Raw genomic sequence first — 22571 nt, forward strand, 5'->3', positions numbered from 1 at the left:
ATTATATTCTACAAATAAACTGACATTAATTTTGAATAAATAAGTAGAGTTAGACTCATACAGGAGAAAACTACATAGAATTAAAAAGAAAAGGTGGTATACAGATACAAAAATATAAAGTGAAATCATAAACTTCTTTCTAATAAATTGATATGGTACCTTCAGTGGGTCTTTGCCCTCAAAGAAACCAGACCAGGGGGAATCAAGCCAATCCTTATATTTAATGTGTGTTTCCTGTTTAGCCTGATTGTATGCATCCTCGCAGATCTTCTCATATTTATCCTTGACATCTTTCACTTCTTCTGCGGTAACAACTCCTTCGGCGATTAGCTGGTCAGCATATATTTCCAAGACTAAAATAAAGATTATATCAAAAAATTACTGTAAGTTGTATTTATTAATATATAAAACAGATTTACTACATCTAAATAGATTTAAAAATTGCACCTTATATAAAAAGCGTTTTTATGAATAAATATATAAAATTTACAATAAAATGTTCTATAAACAGTTTGCTTATTTAACACGATTAAATAAAGCGGTGCGGTGCCGTCTACCGATGAAAAGACTACATAAACTTTGAAGTAAGACAAATTTTATACTAATCTATCATCATCATATCCGCCTGTAACTGTCCACTGCTGAACATAAGCCTGGGGGGTTTTGCCAGTAATTGCCATGCTTGGCAATGACGGGGGGATTGGCAACCACAGTTAGGCCTTGGAGATGTTTTAAGAGGGACGCTGCTATGTTTTATGAATGACGTAGTAATACAGAAGGACTTTCAGACTTCCATAAATAGTGTAATATAGTATGGATATTGTTATAGATTTGAGAGTGATAACTTTTTTTGACTTACAAGAGGGCACTACTTATTCACACGTATTGGAGGATGAGGATGGGATTCAGGTTATATTTTTTTACAGAGAAATTTACATACCAGGTTTAGTCTTGCGAATCTTCTGGTACATAAGAGGTTGCGTGAACATAGGTTCGTCGACCTCGTTGTGCCCGTTGCGGCGGTAGCTCACGATGTCAATAACGACATCCTTGTGGAAGGTAGCGCGCCACTCGGCGGCCACGTTGCAGACGTGCATCACTGCCTCTGGATTGTCGCTGTTCACGTGGAAGATCGGAGCGTTCACCACGCGGGCCACGTCTGTGCACAGTTACATTTTAATGGTTAAAACTGAATTAATAGTAAAGTAAGCTCCCTCGTTAGAAGAAAGTAAACATATCTATTACCAGATACGTTTTCTTTAGCATACATACAAAAAAGAATAAAACTCTGTATGTTGATGTACTCTTCTAATTTATCGTCTGACTTTCTACCCTATTTTAGAGAAAGTACATATTTTTCAAGCCTGAATGATATAAAGATATTAATAATAATTCATTATTCATTATTAATTAATTAACAACAATATTAATAACCTGTGCAGTAGGCAGAAGAGCGCGAGTGCCTGGGATCAGTTGTGAATCCGATCTGGTTGTTGACCACGATGTGAATGGTTCCGTGGGTGGTGTAGGCAGGGAGGTCGGACAAGTGCATAGTCTCGAACACCACACCTTGGCCGGCGAACGCGGCGTCACCATGAAGCAGGATAGACATCACCTGATAGGTATAATCAATGTCAATATTTTAATGTCTACCATTTTGCCTACCCATTTCAGCTGTTCAACAGCTAAAGAAAAGGGAATAAGCTTTATTTGCATCACACATTTTAAATTTGACAATTTACAGTAAGCCCCTGTGTACCAATGCAAACTTCAAGTGAGAAGAAGATTGTTAAGACTATCAGCCCTATAGCTAGCAATATCAAGTATATTCAAGCTAGACATAATCAACTACCAGTAGAAACCATCGTGATTAATTCCTAGTGTCACGATGAGCTAACTGACTCGACTGCATCCTCACTTATCATTCTTTATTGGCACTCAACAGTGCAATGTCAATAACGCAGGCCGGATTTCTATACCATTTTTATCTTTTAAAAAACTCCTCAAGAGTGATAAAGCATATGAAACCTATTTTTATTTTGGTTTCTTATCGTCTGAAAATAGCTTTTTTGTTAATATCAATAACATTATCAAAAAAATGGAACCAGGCTCTACAGTAAAAAGTAACTGAGGCCCAAAAGTTCAATATGGTAAATGATAATAAACATCAAATTTTATACGATGTTTTAACTGCATAAATGATAACAACTTTGTTTGTTTTGATTAAGGCCCCAATATCACAACTTTTATCTATATTGTCACACCAGATCCCTTAAATATATATTTAACTATACTCCGTGAATTGTAAGATAATGTGTGTGAAATGACAGATCACTAAATATATTACTAAATCGTAACTTAAGAGGCTTCAACATATTCACTAAAACATTTCACCGATCGACTTAAAAATCTAAGGAAATACGGTTCCTTTTACAAAAAAAAAGGCAAACTGTCAGTATATATATATATATATATATATATATATATATATATATATATATATATATATATATATATATATATATATATATATATATATATATATATATATATATATATATATATATATATATATATATATATATATATATATATATATATATATATATATATATATATATATTCCTTACTATATACTAACTTACTAATATGACACAAAGTCATAGACAAAGTACCTTTTTGCCTTCATTGTCACCCCTGTAGAATTGCTCAGCCCTGGTCTTGCCCTGCACTATAGGGTCGACAGCTTCCAAGTGAGATGGGTTAGCGCAAACCGCCAGCCGAATGTTCTTGTTTGTTACTCGGTTCAGCCGCTCAATGTATGTACCCAAGTGATATTTGACGTCACCAGATCCCTGAAAGAAACAGAAACTCAAAACTTCGCACGGGTGTAACAGATGACTATTTTATCAGATATTAATGTATAATTATTTCTTTTTTCTATAAAATATACGTCATAAAGTTCAAGAGAGTTGAAACTATATAGTTATTAGCACTAATTAGAATCGACATATATGACGCACAACACGAATTACAGCGCATTATAAACATTGGCAACAACTAATGGCAAAACCCCCCCAAGGGGGAGGCTTATGTTCAGCAGTGGACAGTTAAAGGCTGATACGATGATAATAATAGACATTGACAAAATAAATAAATGAAATAAATGGAAATATAAAGTATAAATTAAAGTAGTAAAATATAATTTATGTACACATATTACTAATAATTCTAAAATGCTAAAAATACGACTTTAATCTTTATACAGTATTAATAATAGATAAGTGTATATAATTCATCGAGGATTAATATTACGATGTCTTTAGAATAGTCATATTAAATCTATGACTTAGCATATTTACTAACAAAAACAAAACATTCGCAGATATAAAATCGATGCGACATGGTAGATGAGGCGTGGTGTGGGAAACAATACGTACTTAGACTGAAATTCGTTATCGGTTTATGATATCGCTGTGACGTTGATTTAGCAGCATTATAATAACAACTAGGACCACGCCCACTATACACAAGTTTGTCGTAGAACAAATAAAAATTTATGAACTTTACTTTTCTCGATGTTCAACATTCAATATTGTTCCCGTATTTTTACAAATAACACTTTCAAATCAAGTTGCTCTTGTAGTACCTATACTTTTTTATAAACACAGTCTGTTATATTCCTCTGCAAATGCGAATCTTATTCCGCAAACATTTCACAATTCTTGCAGTTCAACTGCATTTATTCTACTTCAGTCCTCATTCTTACAGATCTAATTCTACTCGCGTGGGGGGGGGGGGGGAAGAAACATTTATAACAACCTAGCAGCTATATTGTATTTTAGTAATGGTGTCTAACGGGGGGGGGGGGGAATTATTAGTAATGGAGACTGAGAATCCTATTGCTAACAATATACCTAACCAGGTCGACCTCCTCGATCATGATGGGCTAATAGGCCTGTTTTCATTCTCATCTATCACCCTTCACTGGTGCTCCGCAAGCGTATACCGTTAGCAAAGGCAGGGCTACCATACCATTTTCATCCATAAAAAAAAAATGGTGTCTAACAGCCCCGTTGTTATCAATATAACCTATCACCTGGAAACCCTCTTGGTTAATTGTCGTGGAATGTGTTACGATGAACTAATTGATTACTCTCATCCTCACCTATCATCTCTCACTAGTACCCCGCCAGCGTAAACCGATAGCGCAGACGGAGTACCATTCCATTCTCACCCATTATAAAAAAAAAACAAAAGCGTAAACTAATAGCGTAAGCACGGTTTGCATTCTATTTCCATCCATTTAAAAACTCGACTCTCGCTTGCATACTCGTAGGAACAAGTAATAAGTTATATAACACTAGACGCGGTGTATTAAGGAAAAATATACAATCTGAAGTCGGTTATCATATTGTTATTGTATGACGTCTAATAATAACTACGCAATACATACGTCCATTATAGAACAAATGAGAAATTTCTTTTTTCCTATAGTCATCCTTTCGTCCAATCTTCATTACACAATGCCTTTTTCATTTTTTACATCGAGACTTTAATATGTACGCTCACAATTTGCTATTTATCCATTAACTATATAAAATAAATGTAGGTTCTGCTAAAGGAAAAATACTCGTTCTAAAGCTCACTTATATATACATATAGATCACTATATTGATATCGTCATGACGTATCACAACAACTACATGCATAATACACAAATTAATTATACGAATAAAACAAACACGATTTTTTTCTCTTTTCATTATCCTTTCGTCCAACATCCTTTCCATGATATCCTTTTTCAATTTCTATCTTACTCTCGCATTGCTGTTACGAAACTTTCATGATACTTCAGTAGCGCTAGTATTTCGAAGACATTTTACTTCCATTTTCTTTATTAATTATTCTTAACCGCATAGAAAATAATTAACCGAATTAAATAAAACTAATTGCTCCACATAAGAAAGATATATGAGTACTAATCGGAATCTGGTTATCATCTTGATATCGATATGACGTCAATTTACCATTGTAATAACAAATAGAACCACGCCCATATTAAACAGGCCTATCATTCTTATTTATTTATTTTATTTATTATAAATGCGTAAGTTTGTAACAATGGATGGATATTTGTTGCTCTTTCACGCAAAAACTACGGATTTGTATGAAATTTGGTACACGAGTACATTATATTCTAACTTAGCACATGAGGTACTTTGTATACTGATTCACATGGGTAAAGCCGCGGGATACAGCTAGCGAATTTCTATATTTGTTTGTTACTTCTTGGTCCTAATGGCTTAACCTATCTTTATAAAACTGACATACAAGTTTGACAGAGAGACGTACAAAGATTATTTCTATTTTATTCCAATCAATCAATCTCAGTTGCGAGTCGTCACTGGCGAAGACGTGAATGCAGCTGATAAAACATACAAAAGTTTGAAGTTATAACTAACCGTAATTCTCTTATTTGTAAATTTTGTATTGCACTCTATGTGGTCCCGGATTCATGTTTCATAAATAAATTTTAACCTGACAGTTGTAAAAACAGAACACCTAATTAGTTAAAGAAAGATAAGAGACTCATCTTTATGTTTATAATTAATTAAACAATAACAAAAATGTAAATAAATTTATGACACCGCGAAATTAAAATTAATATCTTTAGGTATTATATAATGTTTGCGATATTAAGTATAGGTATTTATATTTTACATATTAATAATAAGATTGTACATTTTATTTTGTAACAATAGTTATGCTTCAATTTTACAACAGGTAACAAGATTTGTTAATCAAATATAAAATACCAAACTCTACTACAAAACGTAGTAGCGAAACAAAGTTGCTAAAGAGAGATTGCGGGAAGAACTAGACAATTATTGGATCTTTAAAATTTAAATTTTATTTACAATGTAAATTATATTTTGAAAACAGTGATATGAAACTAATAAATTAACTTCCTCAACCGACCAAAATTAAAACAATTTCATGTTTCGTAAATTTTATACCCTAATCGGGTATAAAATACTTGTTAGAAAACCGTATTAATTTCCCTTTGAAAGCAAAGGGATTTCAGTGTGATGTTTTCTTATAATTGTTTGTATTTATAATAAGTTTACTATTGAGATTACTTTTGGAGAATATTTTCATAAAGATATATATATATATATATATATATATATATATATATATATATATATATATATATATATATATATATATATATATATATATATATATATATATATAACATTAACTATATTCCATTTAGATTTCGAAGAAGACTAAATCACGTGGTGAACAAAGTAAATCTATAAATACAAAAAAATATCACCAACGTGACAACAAATTATTTTTTATCATATCAGACTTTGCAGACTATATCTGGGGTTGAAGGTTCATTATAGTTGACATCTGACCCGCATGTATTATAAATTATCAGATTTACCGTTTATTATAGCTAATCTGTTATAATTTATAGTATAAGAAATATGCACTCGATGCGAAAAGACGATGTAAAATTGGCGCATGACAAGTTAGCAACCTGGTACCATCTATACCAGTCTATTTCAAAGTGAGTGATAACAGCCCCTTGTGAGCGTTGGAAACTTACATATTTCAAAAAGCAATACACAAGATACAGGGAAATATAGGGGCGTTAAAACGGTCTAGTGAAGATTGAAAAGCAGTGTTTTTTTTTTTATTTATTTTCATAATTTTATAATTTTTCTAACAATATGAATGAGTTAAAAATTAAGGATAAAATATAATAATATACCCTGGAAGGTAAGCACATGAAACTTTATTGACCTGAAATGAACGATGGTCGTAATAAGTTTGAGCCGCTGCTGCAGCGGAGTGATTTGACGCAACTGAATTGAGATCGGAATTGAGATTGAGATCGAAATTGAACAGGGGACAAATAAAAATAATATCAAATTGACGTTTCTTTTAATTTAATCTAATTCTTTTTTTTTTCTATAATAACACGATATGTGACCACGCTGTCCCGAGCGAACACAGGCTAATATGAACCAAGAATGTGATCAAGCGAAAAGAGAATGTTCAAGTTTCAACGGTAGGCCGCATTAAGTCCTTTTCACCGATACCTTTAAAGGATCAGAACTTATAGAACAAAGGAAAAACATCACAAGAAAAGCTTACGGTACTGTTTACGTAGTAGAGTTCCATTACAATTTTTGATGCACCTACTAGTCTATATCGCTGCCCCCTAGCCTATTCATAGCGCAGACGACACATATACTACCTACATACATATGGAACATAATAAATAGTACCTATACTTAATTATAATGTGAAATGCATATTACGCAATTAGAAATATCAAAACAAGTGTCAGTTCCAGCTAGCAAATATTTTATAATCAAAAAATTGCTCACACTTGTCATCACAGAAATCATTGAGAAATGAAATGTATCAGATTTCATTTGTTCATTAACAACTACGCTCCTTGTAATTAGAAAATATTTCTAATACCTATTAGATATTAATATGCTTATAAACAACTTACATCATCTTCTGCTTCGAGACCCGCAAACTGGGTAAACAGCTGGTGGAGTGGTTTACGGCAGACATTGGCCAAAACATTGAGACGACCTATAAAAATAATTATTATTGTAGGTAACAGAAATTTATCTCACCAAATTTTAATAATATAATGGTGAAAGATTCTCTTAATATTAGGATATTTGACTCTCTATATTATTTTAGTCAGTTGAACAAAATTAAATGATATTTATACAAAGTTATGATATCTTTAAGATATCCTTCCGGATAAAATTTAATAATCAAAATCGTTTCAGAAATGTTGAAAATATCTCATAACATATACACAAAAAATTACAGTAGACGAACAGTATTACAAATTTAGTTGAATTTAATTGAGAATCTTCTCCTATTTGAAGTTGGTTGAAAATAAAAACAATTTGTCACTATTGTGAACATATCTTTTATCTTTAAATAGTAATGTATTGTATCTATATGAAGATTAAAAATATGCTCACAGTGTTTACACTTGTGGGCATGTTTCACAATTATTTATCTATTTATACTAACTACGTAGAGTAGAATAATATTCCACTTGTAAAGTACTTTATAAAGTAGGTATTTAGTTAATAAATACCCCTTGGTTCGCTTACATATGGTTCAATTTAGACAAAAATCTAAATATACTCTATTTGAGAATATATTTCTATATTAGTTATAAATTAAGATAAAAAATCAATAATAATAATTGAATTAAATCAAAAGGAAAGAAACCAAAACGTTGATTCTATTTGTGTTAAAAATATACCTCTGTGAGGCATTCCCATGATGATGGATTCAACACCAAGGCGCGTAGAGACGTCGATCACCTGCTTCATGGCAGGAATCAGGATTTCACAACCCTCCAGACCGAAACGCTTTTCCGAGGACCATTTCTTTGCCAAGAAATTCTCGAATCTATAATATATACATTATAAACATTAAAAACATTATCGATTATATTGCGATAAGGCTAACACGATCTGTCGCAGCCTTATCGTAATACAACGTGCTCCGGCGCTATCTGATACAAGATAGCCCCTGTCTTGTATCAAGTCACGCTAGCACTTAAACACCAATGACACGGCAAAGAGAATTGTTATGTATTCCTATAACTATCATCAGCAGTATGTGACGTCACGTTTAAGTCAGAGGTATTTTGTAATTACTTACAAAATCAAAGTATTGGCTTTAATAATGCTTAGTTGCAATAAAAATTAAGGTGCAATCAGCTTCAGGTTACCTAACTGACTTAGTATTTTTTTATTTAACTTAATAAGAGCTAAGATTCCTCACAATAAAATGGGTTGAAAGCAATGCGATAAGCCATGTCCTATTCGACAGTTTTAGTTAGCGTTTAACTCCGCTTGTAACTAAATCTGTCAAATGGTGCATCGCTAATCATAAAACTATCAACTTCCATCTGTTTCACATAAATATTGTTTGCAACTGAGTTACTTGCTGTTTGCCTGTCATGTGACTTGAGTTGGCTATTTCCATCCGTTCAAATATGTTAATTGAGTAATTTCCCAAATTCTTGTTTCAAGACTGGACATAAAATAATATTTACTGACAATATGTTAAGCCGTTTATCGCAACTACTTTCACTTTATTTCCATTACTGGGTTAATTTACACCTAAATTAATCCACAGTGACTATATATGACACCTTTTATCCACGACTTCATCCGCGAGACCGATATATTTACTAACCGGGATAAAAAATAGCCCATATCTCCATCCTATACAATACGTATACCAAATTTCGTAGTAATTGCCGTAATAAGCCTAAGGTACTAAGAGGTAACGAACAAGCAAACTTATTTTCACATTTGAAATAATAGTAAGGATTTAAATTCATTGTGTATCCAATTACAACAGCATACCATAACATTTTAACAATACTCTTACTACTGTTTCTACAAATAAGCAATACTTATATATAACCTATTTGGTCACGTAAACCAATAATATATGACAAATTTTATAACATTAAGAACTAAGGCAGGCATTATATTGTCAATCTATCATGATCTCAATATAATCTACATCGTTGTAATCTTATCTTAATGGAAAGATATTCTCGAACACATCCTTAATACAAAAGTATAAGTGTGATTATATTGATTTGACAGACACTCAACATCAATCCTATGACATACAAAAACGAACCGTAGAAAGTCGGACTTAGGTCTCAATATATAAATTAATAATTATTAATCAATAATTTCTAGAAATGCATTGTATCACTTAATTGCACCACCATTTCAACGGTGTGACTAATATAATATTTCCATATTTTTTACAGTATACTTATCAGCACAGGTTATATTCTGTCAGATATTCTTTAAATACATAAATAAGATAACAAATCTATGCAGTAACATAATGTATTTCGAATTAAATAAATCAATCCTTTTTTTGACTAATTTTGACTAATATAAATAGTACTCATAGATCTATTTAATAATGAAAACTTTCTTTAAAGCATCGATCTAATGCTATTTTGACAAATATCTTTTGTTGATGACAGTCTCAAGCGATCAAATCAACAATCAAAATAAAATAAATAAATAAAAATCTTTTTCCAACCTCCTTAGTCAGAAATACTTTTCATCGTGAAAAAGATTCGCAGAAAAAACGCAACATTGACGTCACATATGCTATTCAATAGGTGTTTACTCAGTTATGCAGACACACCTACTACATACCTACCCAGATGTTTTATATATAGCAAACATTTATTTATAACATCAATATTGTATTTATACAATAGCTACTTACCCAGTAGATCTAGTAAGACGTGCAAGGATAAGTCTCTTCTGATCGGGACTCATTTTAGTTACGTTGGGTGGTTCCATACGCTGCCTAATCCAATTGCATTGTTCCAATGAGTTAATAAACATGAATTCGATACCAATGTTGTTGCAGTAAGCTTGTTCCAGGCGGCTCAAGATCTCCCTAAAATATATATAATTCGTTACATGGATGCAACTAATTTTAATTACATGATTTATTTATCAATACAACTCTAACGAAAATTATTCCTTTCAGAAATAAAATTTTAAGTAGGTATGACTAACGTAGTAATTGATTTTTTTTATATATATATATATATATATATATATATATATATATATATATATATATATATATATATATATATATAGTCGTCAATTAATTAAATAACTATATTTAGGATCAGATGTTAAAATATTTTGTCTCTACCTCTTGATTTCACTTGTCGTTGAATTTCAATTTCAATTCTAGAAAACGACCTTAAAAGTATCTACACTAATGATTTTTGTTTCAGCCCGTATTATTAAGGATTAAGCCTAAATTACAAATAGACGACAATGTACTCTTACGAGACGATATTCTGGGTACTCATATAAAAATAGTGACACAGATTTTCTCATCACCAATGTCATTAGACAACAGTATAAAAAGTAATTACGTTCAAATTTGTGTTTATAAAACACAATTAGATGAGACCTTGATTCGTAACAGCGATTAAATAAGTAGTTTTAAGGGGCTACCTTGACATAAAGCATAAGTTTCGCAGAACAATTGCCGTTTGGTAGTGACAATAATCAAAATCCTATTCCAACTTTAATGTAATTATATTATCATCCATATATGAAAATATATTTTAGTTAGTATTTTCTATTATATATTCTATAGCTACTAACGTTTAAAAAATAATAATAATTCTAAAAATTGTCTATTTCCATTGTCTAGTCATTCTTTAAAAATCTCCAAAAATATTTGCATTTACATAAATAGCATTGCATTACATATGTATATTTCTTTTGTTAAAATTCTATAGGTAGTTAGCTGTAACTAACAACCATATTGATACGTGTATAGACAATTATTCTAAATAGCGATAACCGTAATGTTTGAATGATAAATTGAAGTTAATTACCAAATTTACCTACGATGCTATCATAATTGTATCCCGCGGGTTTACCCGCATAAGTTTCGATAAAAAGTATCATATATTAATCTTGAACATAGTTCACCTATGTACTTACATAACTTCGTTCAAATCTATACAGCTACATAAACACAATTCATTATCAAAAGAATGTATCGAGTATATCTACGTACCTACTTAAATATAACTATAACTAAAATTTGAGACACGTAAATACATATATTGTATTTACGTGCCTCAAATTTGGAAAAACGAAAACTTTATACAATAATATTCTTGTTCATCTGTCTATCTCTGTCCATATATTTATCCGTTGAGAAATAAGAGAGATGTTATAGCACAATTGAAAGATCTTATAGCAAAATGTAGACAAACTAATGTTTTTAATCATATTTAACTTGCAACTGAAAAAAAATATATAAACAAATAAATCATAAATATTATAAAATACTTTACCTAAGTGGTAATGCTTTTTCTTTCTCGCCAATGAAAGTAGTGGAGGGCAGTTTGAATACCCTATCCATATCGGCTTCATCTAAAAAAAGGTGCTTATGAAAGTATGAATATCAACTATTCCCTTTAAAAAATACAGCACAAAAAATATACACAACCTTTTCACTTTCAGCATTCTGTCATATTATTGTTCTAACATAAGTAATGAATTAAAGCAATAGTCTACTGAGTAAAAATTTAGAAAGTACCATACATTAAAAATAATAGAACTTTAAACATTACAAGAAAAAGGTTTGTTAAAGTTTATTATCTACATACAATGCTCCCTCGCTAAACGACTTATATAAGTACATATAACGTGCAAAAAAATCATAGATGTCGTAAGAACTCAGGGTAAATTATACCAAACTATACCTAACCGAAGCAATATGATGTATTGAAATGATATAACAATTATTACATATACTATATCCAGTATTACATTAAACTATTCTGAGTTTAAAAAAGTAAATACTTTCGATAGCAAAATTCTATCTCTTGTGTCAAATTTGAGGAAATAATTATCTTGTAATAAATTATTTCTAATCTAAATCTTAATTTCATTAGTCATAAATGCTGATGTCGACATCCGCACATACTATTAATACTTGCTGAGTATTATGTAACAGCATGAAAGTGAAAGGGTTTTACAAGTTCACCAAAACTAATAGTATAAGCCAGCAGTTGAAATACGATTGATACAGAAAGCAGATATTGAAGAAGCAGATCGAGGCAAAAGTAGACGTATCATATCCCTTTACTAGCATCCAACATTTTGCGTTATGTAATTATGACAAATATATATATATTCTGTTTCAATTAAGAGCCCAATTATCACACCGTTACCCAATTAAAACTACCGCTAGGTAGTGGTCAATAAAATATTTGTTTATTTTTTTCTTAAATATTTGATTGAAAGTCCAAAGGCCGTTAAAGATAGCACGATTGTTAAATAATGTTGCGAACAATCTATTGGCCGCAATCCAACATAGATGAAATAGGTACACGTGACATTCAATGCTAGTCAATGTCAAACATTTTCACTCTCTACCAAAACTTCATCTTACCACACAGCAATATTTATCTATCATACAAGATAGAGAGACAAAACAATAGGGTGACAGACAGACATTCCATTTGACGTTTATACCCATGCATATATATATTGATCTAGCCCAAATCACATGCAACAAATAAGTTGTGAATAAATAAATACAGTGATAGGATTCAATAGTTGCATATAGCCAAGGTGTGGTGATGGAATAGACATGTGGCGTGCGAGCCGAAAAAATCGTGCATACACATCAATGGCTATTGTGCATGTTCGTAGTTATGGCGTCCAGTTACTAAAATAATTTAGAAAAAAAAATTATAAAAAAAAATTATAATTGCAAACAAAAAATATTTCCCTCTTTTACATTTTAAATATCGAATTGTTCAATTATCAATTAGCACTTCACTAAATTACGACACGTAATTACAAAAACAAATAGACAAATAATAAATATTCTTCATTTTGTTATACACTTCCATACCTATCAAAAATTAATATATGCAAGGGCGGGATGTAGTGGAACAACCATGTTAGATAAGATTGTCACTTAATAATATAGTTGAAGATATTATATCTGTTAAAAAGTGCTGATTGAAGCTCCACTGCGCCGCCATAACTACCTATGGAGATACACCGAGCGGCCAGGGTCTATGCGCCAGGTTATTTTCTCCTTACCAAACCTGTAGCTGTTGTGGATCATCTCCCGAAGGTTTTTACCGCTCACAACATTCGATATTTGCAGGGGGTCGAGTTTCGCTACATGGTGTCCACGGATCTGTTTTTTAGTTCACAACGTATTTGTTTAGTATGCAATATGTTACCGACGTTGAATAATCGGTCTAATGACGTATAAATAAAAAGCGGAAAAAGTATGAACAAAATAAACATAATTACGTTGTTAAAAGCTACAGAAAAATAATTTAAATTACTTATTAAAAATTTCTGCAGTTTCTTGAAAGAAAATTATATAATAAGAAATAATAAGTGAAGTTAAATAATGTTAGTAAACAATTATATTTCCTAGTAATTAAATACACATCAAGTATTAAAGTCCAATATATTGAAGAACTATACAAAAACAGTTTTGACAAAAAAATCACATTAGGTTTTAAATAACCGGTTAGGTCAGGTTACAACATTTCAATATAAATATATTAAGTAAGCAAAAAGGTATTGGTGGACTGCGTGCATATTAAGTCACTTCACAGGTTAGATACTCGTAAATAAAAGGGATTACGCATCTCATGTACATACCTCACTCGCCAACAGTTCATAAAATAATAACCTTGAACTGAACTTGAACACCTATTAAATATTTTTATGGTTCAAGAACCTAAATTTTATTTTCCATTAAGTTGCTACTTTATAAAGTTCCCTTTTCCACACTGAACCTACAGTCGCTACCATCTGTTTTGATTACGCAAGAAATATGTATGTTATATAGGTCAAGACTTAATCTAGTAAAGGAATATGATGGCACAGCTATAATAGGAAGCACAATAAGTTATTTGTACCAATTTTCTATCTAATTAAAATTTTATTAGCGAAATATATGGATTAGATTTTGTTAAAATGTTAAATTGTTAGTGAGATCAATTAAATTTTTTAGTAACTAAGTACCTACGTTATACAGAAAGACCGAAAATTACTTACAAATGGCTAGTCTCAATTTTCTAAACCAAAATAAGCGTCAAGTAATAAAAATAATATTTCGTCGATTTGGACTTCCCATATAAAAGACTATGTCAAAAACGAGATAAGTAAACAAAATTAACTGAGACAACTAATAAAAATGCCTACATTACGCTCACCGGAACAAACAATAAGCGTCCATTACAAAAATCAGTAAAACTTTAGAATCCAACATATCCAAATGATTGTTTAATATTTATAAATATTCTAACAATTTAACAAAGTAAATAATATGGGAAGCGTATTCGGCTCGAAAAAATCTATATTTTGCCGATTATAACTGTTTTAGCCGTTTCTTTTAATATAATATATACTCATATCATTCAAGATCGTCTAAAAAAAGTTGCCCAAGCACCGTAATATAAAGAAAAATCAAATAGTTTCTACGAGAAAGATAAAACTACAAACCAAGCACCAAACTAAAAGCAAGAGAAAAAACTACTCCGCCCTAGACAAATGGTCAAGTGACGGAAACCTTCGAAGTAAGAGACTATTAAAAGAGTACTAATAAAGAAAGTGTTGCCCTTTAGATAGCAAGTGACACCGAAGCTAATAACCCTATACCAGTTTGGAAACTCGTATTGCGAATTGAAAATTAGAATGATGTCAGTGGATATCCAAATTACAATAATAGTCAATATCTTAATAAGCCCGAATTACAGTTGCTACGCGCAATTATGATTGGTACATTTAAAACTAAAATTATTAATCCATTGTTAGTGATAACTGCGAACTATTAAACGAACGTAGCTGGCGTGTAGTAAAATTAAATAGCCAGAAGATGCATTGGTCGCGACACCAAGTGACGCCCGCTAACCCTCAATCGCAATACATGAACAGAGTGTTCCATACCGAAGCGTACGTGTTGTCTAATAACAGCCTCGTTGGCGAAGGCTCTCAAATCACCGTGCCACTCGCCACTCGACGCTGGATCACCCGTAGAGATGCCCAGGGGATCGAGTTGCGCCACAAGATGACCACGAGACTATTTCATATAGTACATAACTAGTTAATATGCAATATAATATATAATATTGTGCATGTTATTTCCCAAATAAACATAATAAAAGAGTTTTTTCAATATCATATCGAAAAGCATAGGTACATTAAATAATAAATGATAATAATTTCTTGGAAATGAATATTGTAAACAGAACGCATCTGTATTCAGTTCATATAAGGAAAATATAAAAAATGTGAAGTGAGTAATAATATTGTTGAAAATTATGCTAACAATATACATATTTTAATGACATTACAAATTAAAGAATACGAACAGGATCCGCATATTTAAAAACCGTAAATTTAATAAAAGACTACAAATTACATTAAACAAAAATAATCCTAACTTTGATAATTACAATAAAATGCATGCTAAATAAAGGTAACATTCACCACACACCTAAATAATAATCATTCTGATAATAACTGAGATAACAAAAGAGCTATTATCTTGAGACTAGCAATTCTTTGTGATCGGTCTTGATTTGATTGTTAGTTGAAGAATGTATCAAGAAAACTATTCACTAGAGTGGCAGATTGGCAGCATAGATATGTTAATTTATTTTTATTGAGGCTTTGAAATAATGTAAAACGAATAACACTTGTTAGGGTTTTCTGATTTGTTCTACCAATGCTTTAAATATACGCTACAGCAAATAAATTAGTCAATCCACTAGATGTTGTAGAAAGCGAAAATATTATAAACATAAGCATATACATAACATATACATTTTAATAAATGTAAAAAATAAATGTAGCCTAATAACTCATTGAATATTACCACTCAAGTATATTGATTTAAAGTTCAACTGAAAATTGTTTCCAATTGACTATATATACTGTATGTTTTATGGCGAGAGAATCCTTCTTTGACTAAATTTTTTGCGTAAGTATATGTATGTTATAATATCATCGCTTATTAACACAATAGTGACACGCAATGCAGCGCTCAACTAATTCAACAGCATGATCGATTACGAGAGTGATTGCTTCAACAAAATTTCCATCGACATTTTCATTTATATCCTGCGTACCAAACTTGAAATATTTCCTCATGATGAGCTCGGAGTTGGGCGCGCGCATGCCCAGTTCGGGCAGGTTGGCCGTCGTGATGCCGAGCGGGTCCACATCGGCCGCCAGGTGACCGCGAGCCTGTTACGCACCCGCCATCACGTGTCATCACTAGCCCAAATTGTAAGCACCACGACCCAACGACTGCTTACTATTTATACACTGACGCCCAACGTGGGATTATACTTACATTGGCGCCCAAAAGGGGCAATCTGTATTATTTAAAAATATGGTCGATGGGTCGTGTAGTAAAATTCGGACATGGAAGTCTTGCCAATCACATCAAATGCAGTTGCAATGATTTGCTAATTATGTTCATAAATAAATTTATTTTAATTGTCATGTGAAAAACAATTGTTTTTATGGAATGCACATTTTTATTATTATTTTCTCTTGTTTTTTTATTATTGTGTGTGATGTGTGGTATTTTAAATAATTTCTTAATAACGTCTCCCAATATTTATAATAACAGTTTCTAACAATTATACGCGATTATAGCTCTTGAAAATAATTTCCAACTGCGAAAACAAAAATTTACTAAGATGATAAAACGCACCTAATTTGTTTGATTCGCGGCTGACTTTAATGACACGTCTCTTATAAATAACATTATATGTAAATAATATTGTATAGCCTAATTTGATAAATATTATGAAATCAAACATTATAATTGGACCTAAAATAACAGTAAAACATCCTGAAGTAAAGAATAATAAATACCCTACTTTATTTTTCTTATTAATTCAGGGATTTCAAAACAAGGGATACTATTAGCAAAAAGGTATAGTATGGGACTGAACAAAATGTGCAAACAATAAGGAACGGGGTCATAACAGGACACATTACATTTAAAAATCATAATGAATGATTTTCACCTGATAACTCCTAATAATAGCTTGGACAGCGAGATGATCATCAATTATCTTCTCATTGATAGGTGAGCCTGCAAATCACAAAATAATTACAAAACGTGTCCCTACTACAAGTATACTTATCACACTGTAATTTTCGACTATACAATAGTTTGTTCATTATCAGACAAACTTGGCTCATTTTATAATCGACCTATTTTAACATACAAATACAAGTGATATTCAATACTTGAATATATCTACATATTACTGGAATTTATTCTGGACCGTATACATATTCTATCAATTTATTAACAGCCAATTGTTATAGACATTTTAAAATATGAAAACAACAATTACAAAATTATGATTTGATATTTTTTAAGTACATAATAATTATGATAAACATGATTTTCATATATTAATAATTTTTCTCTAACTACTATTCATATCTTATACCTTATATACAAACCTGCAGATATTGAAGACATTCCACCAGATGTAGGCACGAGAGCTGTGAGTGGTACCTCATTTTTGTTATATGGCGCGAGGTTAGGAGGCGATGTATAAGCGGCGCCAGGCTGTGCACCGTTGGTCGCATTGCGGAAGAATGCATCCCAGGACTATAGGCAAATAAATCCCATTGTTTGAATTACTTACTACTAAAAACTTAACCAAATCTAAGCCGCAGTTTAAATAAATTTATTTAGTAGTACTAGCTTATTGCCCATGAAATAGACCACTTCTAAAAGGCGTGTCAAAAGTTAAAATATATACTAGTTTTTAAGTTAGAACTTCAGGAACACAACTATGAAAATCACATCCAATTTGGTGCATTAGTTTTTGTGTGATGCCGGAACAAACATAGAGTCAAACAGACAGATAGATAGACAGAGAAAATTTCTAATTAATTCCCTCCATATTAATTTCCTTAAATACCTCCCATGTACAATGTTCCGATTCTTGGCATAATTATTATAAACATAACAAAGTACAGTATAATATACACAACAATAATTAATTTTATCGTATACTTACTACTATATGCTACCTAAACATTAATTAGTAGTACATGAGGTTTATTTATATAATCGCATTCTGAACTGCTTAATAGATAGCTATTTCAATTTCTAGTTATTGTTACATTTAAAGTTGTTGATTCGATAGATAAACTAATTCAGAGTCACTCGTAAATTGACCTTGCACACGATCTCTATTTCATGTCGTCTTTCCAGTGATCTAACACAAATTAAAGGTAATATTCATAAACATGCGACGAAAATACTAGACTAGTTGGTTGTAAAACGCTTGTTGACGTAACTGTCAGATACTACAGTACAAATGTATTGTATAGAGGTTTAAATAAAGTTCATTTTTGCAATAACTACATTTTAAGCGTAATCATGACGTCAAAACATGAATCACGTAATCTAGCAAAGACACGTAAACAATATGTGTACAGAGTATAGCTGCCCTTAACGGAAATACAACAATTTGATAAAAGCCTTTCATTATCGCCTGGTTGGTATTTCTTTTTCAATTTTTATTTAGGAACTAAAATCGACTATAATATGGTTACTATAACAAAATCACATCTAAAAGAATACAATGAAACCGATTTTTTTCAACAGCGCAATATTAATGATCTCAGATTTCGAGGTATCACCAGATTTCTTCAAGTTTCGATCACGTATCAGTAAAAACAAAACAAAGTTACCTTTATATTTAAATTTTTAATATTAAAATGGAATTAGTAATGTAAAATGTACTGTTTATTTTTATAACAAAACTGTCATAAAAGCGCGATATGAAAAATGTGTCTATAGATCTTCCGAATATCCATCAAAACTATCAGAAGTTCACAACTCAACCTATGAACTGCAATACGATATCGAAAGCCAATCGTATTTTAGATGTCTGTGCACCGTCTAGACACAATAACTGATCAAGTATGTAATTAGAACCTTATATTGTTGGCATTTGTCTACATTGAACAAGTGTCAAATGCTCAAGGTCTTAAACGGTCTTAAAAAAGAAATTATGAAAATGTATTTTTATTGTTAGGTTAAAATTTGTAGGCACGTTTTCTGTAATAAATAAATAACCCACATCTGATGATGGTCTGACAGAAAAATCACATATATTTTTGACAATTTTATAAAGATTTTTAACATAATCTTCACGAATGACAGCACAAGAGGATGCTATAGGCTACACAATATACAGTTTCCAACGGGACACAAATAACTAAAAATTACCAGTACTAAAATATATAGTAAACAATGTTTGATCAGATGTTCAAAACACATCGTAATTTAAGTATATGCGTATACTACATTAACATTTAATGAATTTATTGTCAAAGTAAATTGTTACTGTAATAATGATTTCGTTTTTATTTACGTCATTAGAAAAAAAAAAGATAAATTACGTCAATGTGATTCTTATTTTTGGTAACAATTGTGATGTATCATGATAAAAATCAACGCTTGTCACAAACCGAAGACGTCATACAAGAACCTACTCAAGAAATAGTTCTACCGTCTTTAAAGAAGATATTACAAAATGAGTTAAAATATGATGTATTAGCATATGTAAATACTACATACATTATATGGCATGACTAAATATCTAATAGGTGAATTAAAGTAAAATAAATACGTCACATACTATATTACTATTATAATGTAATAGTCTCCTTAGGAGACAATAATTTGTTATATTGTTATGAAATTCTCTATACAAATCTAGATCCTAATAGTATAAACAACTATATACATATCTTAGGTATTTCGTCGATATATTTAAGTATAACAATTTCGGATAAAAATTGCAATATTTATTCCCGACGTGTAATATTACATTTATTTAAATTCATAATTGGGACTTAATATGACTTAACGTGAATTTATGTATGTATAAAAAACGCGAAAATTTAAAATTAAAATTTTACATTATCTGTGTGAAATTAGTCATACAAACAATATATTTGCTACTATAGTATACTTCATAAAAAAAAATTACACAACTGACAGCTTCCTAAAGCAATCGTAAGAAAACAAAACGAAAAGAATATTATATATAAACAAATAAACGATACAAAAAAATACAACTTCATAAATTGTTACTATAGTAAATTGACGAGGTTATTGTCATATGAAATATTATGAATTCTACAGTGCCATATTACATAAAAAAATACTTTATAAGCGCTTAAGGTGGTTATAATCAAACATACCGTATGCTTAACTACTACCCTCGACTACCACCCATAAAAAACTAAAACATATTATGTTAAATTAAAAATATCTAAATAATTTCATTAATGTAAGCCTATATAAAAAGAACACAACACTTTTTTCTACTTGTTATTATATTTAAATACGGCAACAATATTTACTCACCGCATGTACGGAGTTAGGGTCAGAGAGCCATGAATTGTACATGGTCTCCACATATGCAGAGCTGGAGCCATTGAGGAAGGGTTCTGCCGCTGTGGAACTTTTCCACCTACTGGCGTTTACTGTCACAGCGGCATTCTATACAACAAAGAAATCATAGGTGAAAAACAAATTGTATTGAATCCTAAGTAGAGTTTAAAATATTATTTTTAAACTATATATGTTGTATTTTTGTAAAGAGGAATCTCAATGGAAAAAATCATTTGCAGTCAGTATCTTCTGTGATTCTTTCTTGTTCATACCTGTAGGCAATGGCTATTTTCCATTAGCTGGGCCGTAATTGGGTATCGTAAGAGGAAACTAAGGGAACTTAATGGTTGAGGGATGGGCAGCAGCATTCCTCTTAAAACCACCTGCCAAGCGTAGCAACTACTGGCAAAACCCCTTAAGGAGGCTTATGTCCAGCAGTGGACAGTTAACGATAGTCTGATATGATGATGATGGGTCATCATTTGCCATTCTAAAAATATAAATCTCAGTACTTAATAATAGATAAGGCCTACATGTATATTAATTGAAACAGATTTTATAATGCAGCAGAAATTAAGATCTATGAACTCTAAGAACATGAAATGCATTTAAAAAAATTGGTTGATCTTTGCACTGATTTATAATGATAACAAAAACAATTTGGGATAACACCTACTAAGATAAGCATACATGGTCAATGTTATCAAATGTTGACATACAAGATAAAAAAATTATTTAATGCAATATCAATGTCAGAGGGACAACCTTCAACTACTTTCACGATCTTAAAATTTTCTTTTCTTTATTTTTAATCAAACCAAACCTATCAGGAGAATCAAAATAAATTCATTGATACTGAAACAAAACAGGATACAGTGACTTAATTTAAAATATAATTTTTACATAACATAGGCAACAAACAGTATATTATCTGCTGTCCATAGAAATGTTATCTATAAGTAATAGTTACCAGTTTTCAGGAATGACACATCAGCTTATTTTCCATTTGCACTTGTATAAAAAAGAAAATTGTAAATTACAAGGATTTCTCAACTGTTGCTACTAACCTGTGATTTATTGAGAAGCCATGACGCAAACCTCTCATTTTTTCCTACTTTGTTTGACACCTGAAGAACAACTCTAGCACGATGCATATTTGCTGTTTTTCTGTGTCAGCGCCCAAGCGTGTCAGGTCTAGTAACAACAAACTTTATTAGTTCGAGTAGATTTATTTAAATAAATCTGTGGGTTACCCTAGTTTTAATTAATGCCTATAAGTATAATTCATAATTATGTATCATTTATTTTTATTTCCATTTACAATTAAGTTTCATAAAGTAATAAAAATTACGAATCTTTTATGTCCTCAAAACTTTAAGAACCACTGACCTAAGTCACCTGACGACGACTTCCCCTAATGCGCATTTTCTCCATTGGCAATGTGCCGCTCGTCGAGAAATTATCTTGTATGACGCAATGAT

The 22571-nt window shown here is 31.1% G+C and overlaps 1 protein-coding gene across 6 annotated transcripts in view; it reads right to left on the reverse strand.

Annotated features, from left to right (window-relative positions):
* LOC113511595 (2-oxoglutarate dehydrogenase complex component E1) overlaps positions 1 to 22571 on the reverse strand; it is a 34516-nt gene that overhangs the window by 9020 nt on the left and 2925 nt on the right. For 3 of the 6 annotated variants that reach the window (XM_026895244.3, XM_026895236.3, XM_026895237.3), the window contains exons 2-14: positions 22158 to 22284; positions 21064 to 21198; positions 18132 to 18282; positions 17684 to 17751; positions 15588 to 15720; positions 11954 to 12032; positions 10342 to 10518; positions 8327 to 8475; positions 7544 to 7629; positions 2676 to 2855; positions 1435 to 1615; positions 941 to 1159; positions 160 to 353 (exon numbers count right to left, since the gene is read on the reverse strand). In XM_026895244.3, the coding sequence (XP_026751045.1) occupies positions 160 to 353; positions 941 to 1159; positions 1435 to 1615; positions 2676 to 2855; positions 7544 to 7629; positions 8327 to 8475; positions 10342 to 10518; positions 11954 to 12032; positions 15588 to 15720; positions 17684 to 17751; positions 18132 to 18282; positions 21064 to 21198; positions 22158 to 22244 (1839 nt within the window). In that variant the 5' untranslated portion in view covers positions 22245 to 22284. Of the gene's footprint in view, positions 1 to 159; positions 354 to 940; positions 1160 to 1434; positions 1616 to 2675; positions 2856 to 7543; positions 7630 to 8326; positions 8476 to 10341; positions 10519 to 11953; positions 12033 to 13718; positions 13819 to 15587; positions 15721 to 16771; positions 16890 to 17683; positions 17752 to 18131; positions 18283 to 21063; positions 21199 to 22157; positions 22285 to 22571 lie in introns of all 6 variants that reach the window. The other 3 variants (XM_026895245.3, XM_026895243.3, XM_026895242.3) reach the window with 2 other exon arrangements.

This window comes from Galleria mellonella, unplaced genomic scaffold (assembly GCF_026898425.1).
Source record: "Galleria mellonella isolate WM207_F2 unplaced genomic scaffold, CSIRO_AGI_GalMel_v1 utg117, whole genome shotgun sequence".
NCBI classification, from domain to species: domain Eukaryota; kingdom Metazoa; phylum Arthropoda; class Insecta; order Lepidoptera; family Pyralidae; genus Galleria; species Galleria mellonella.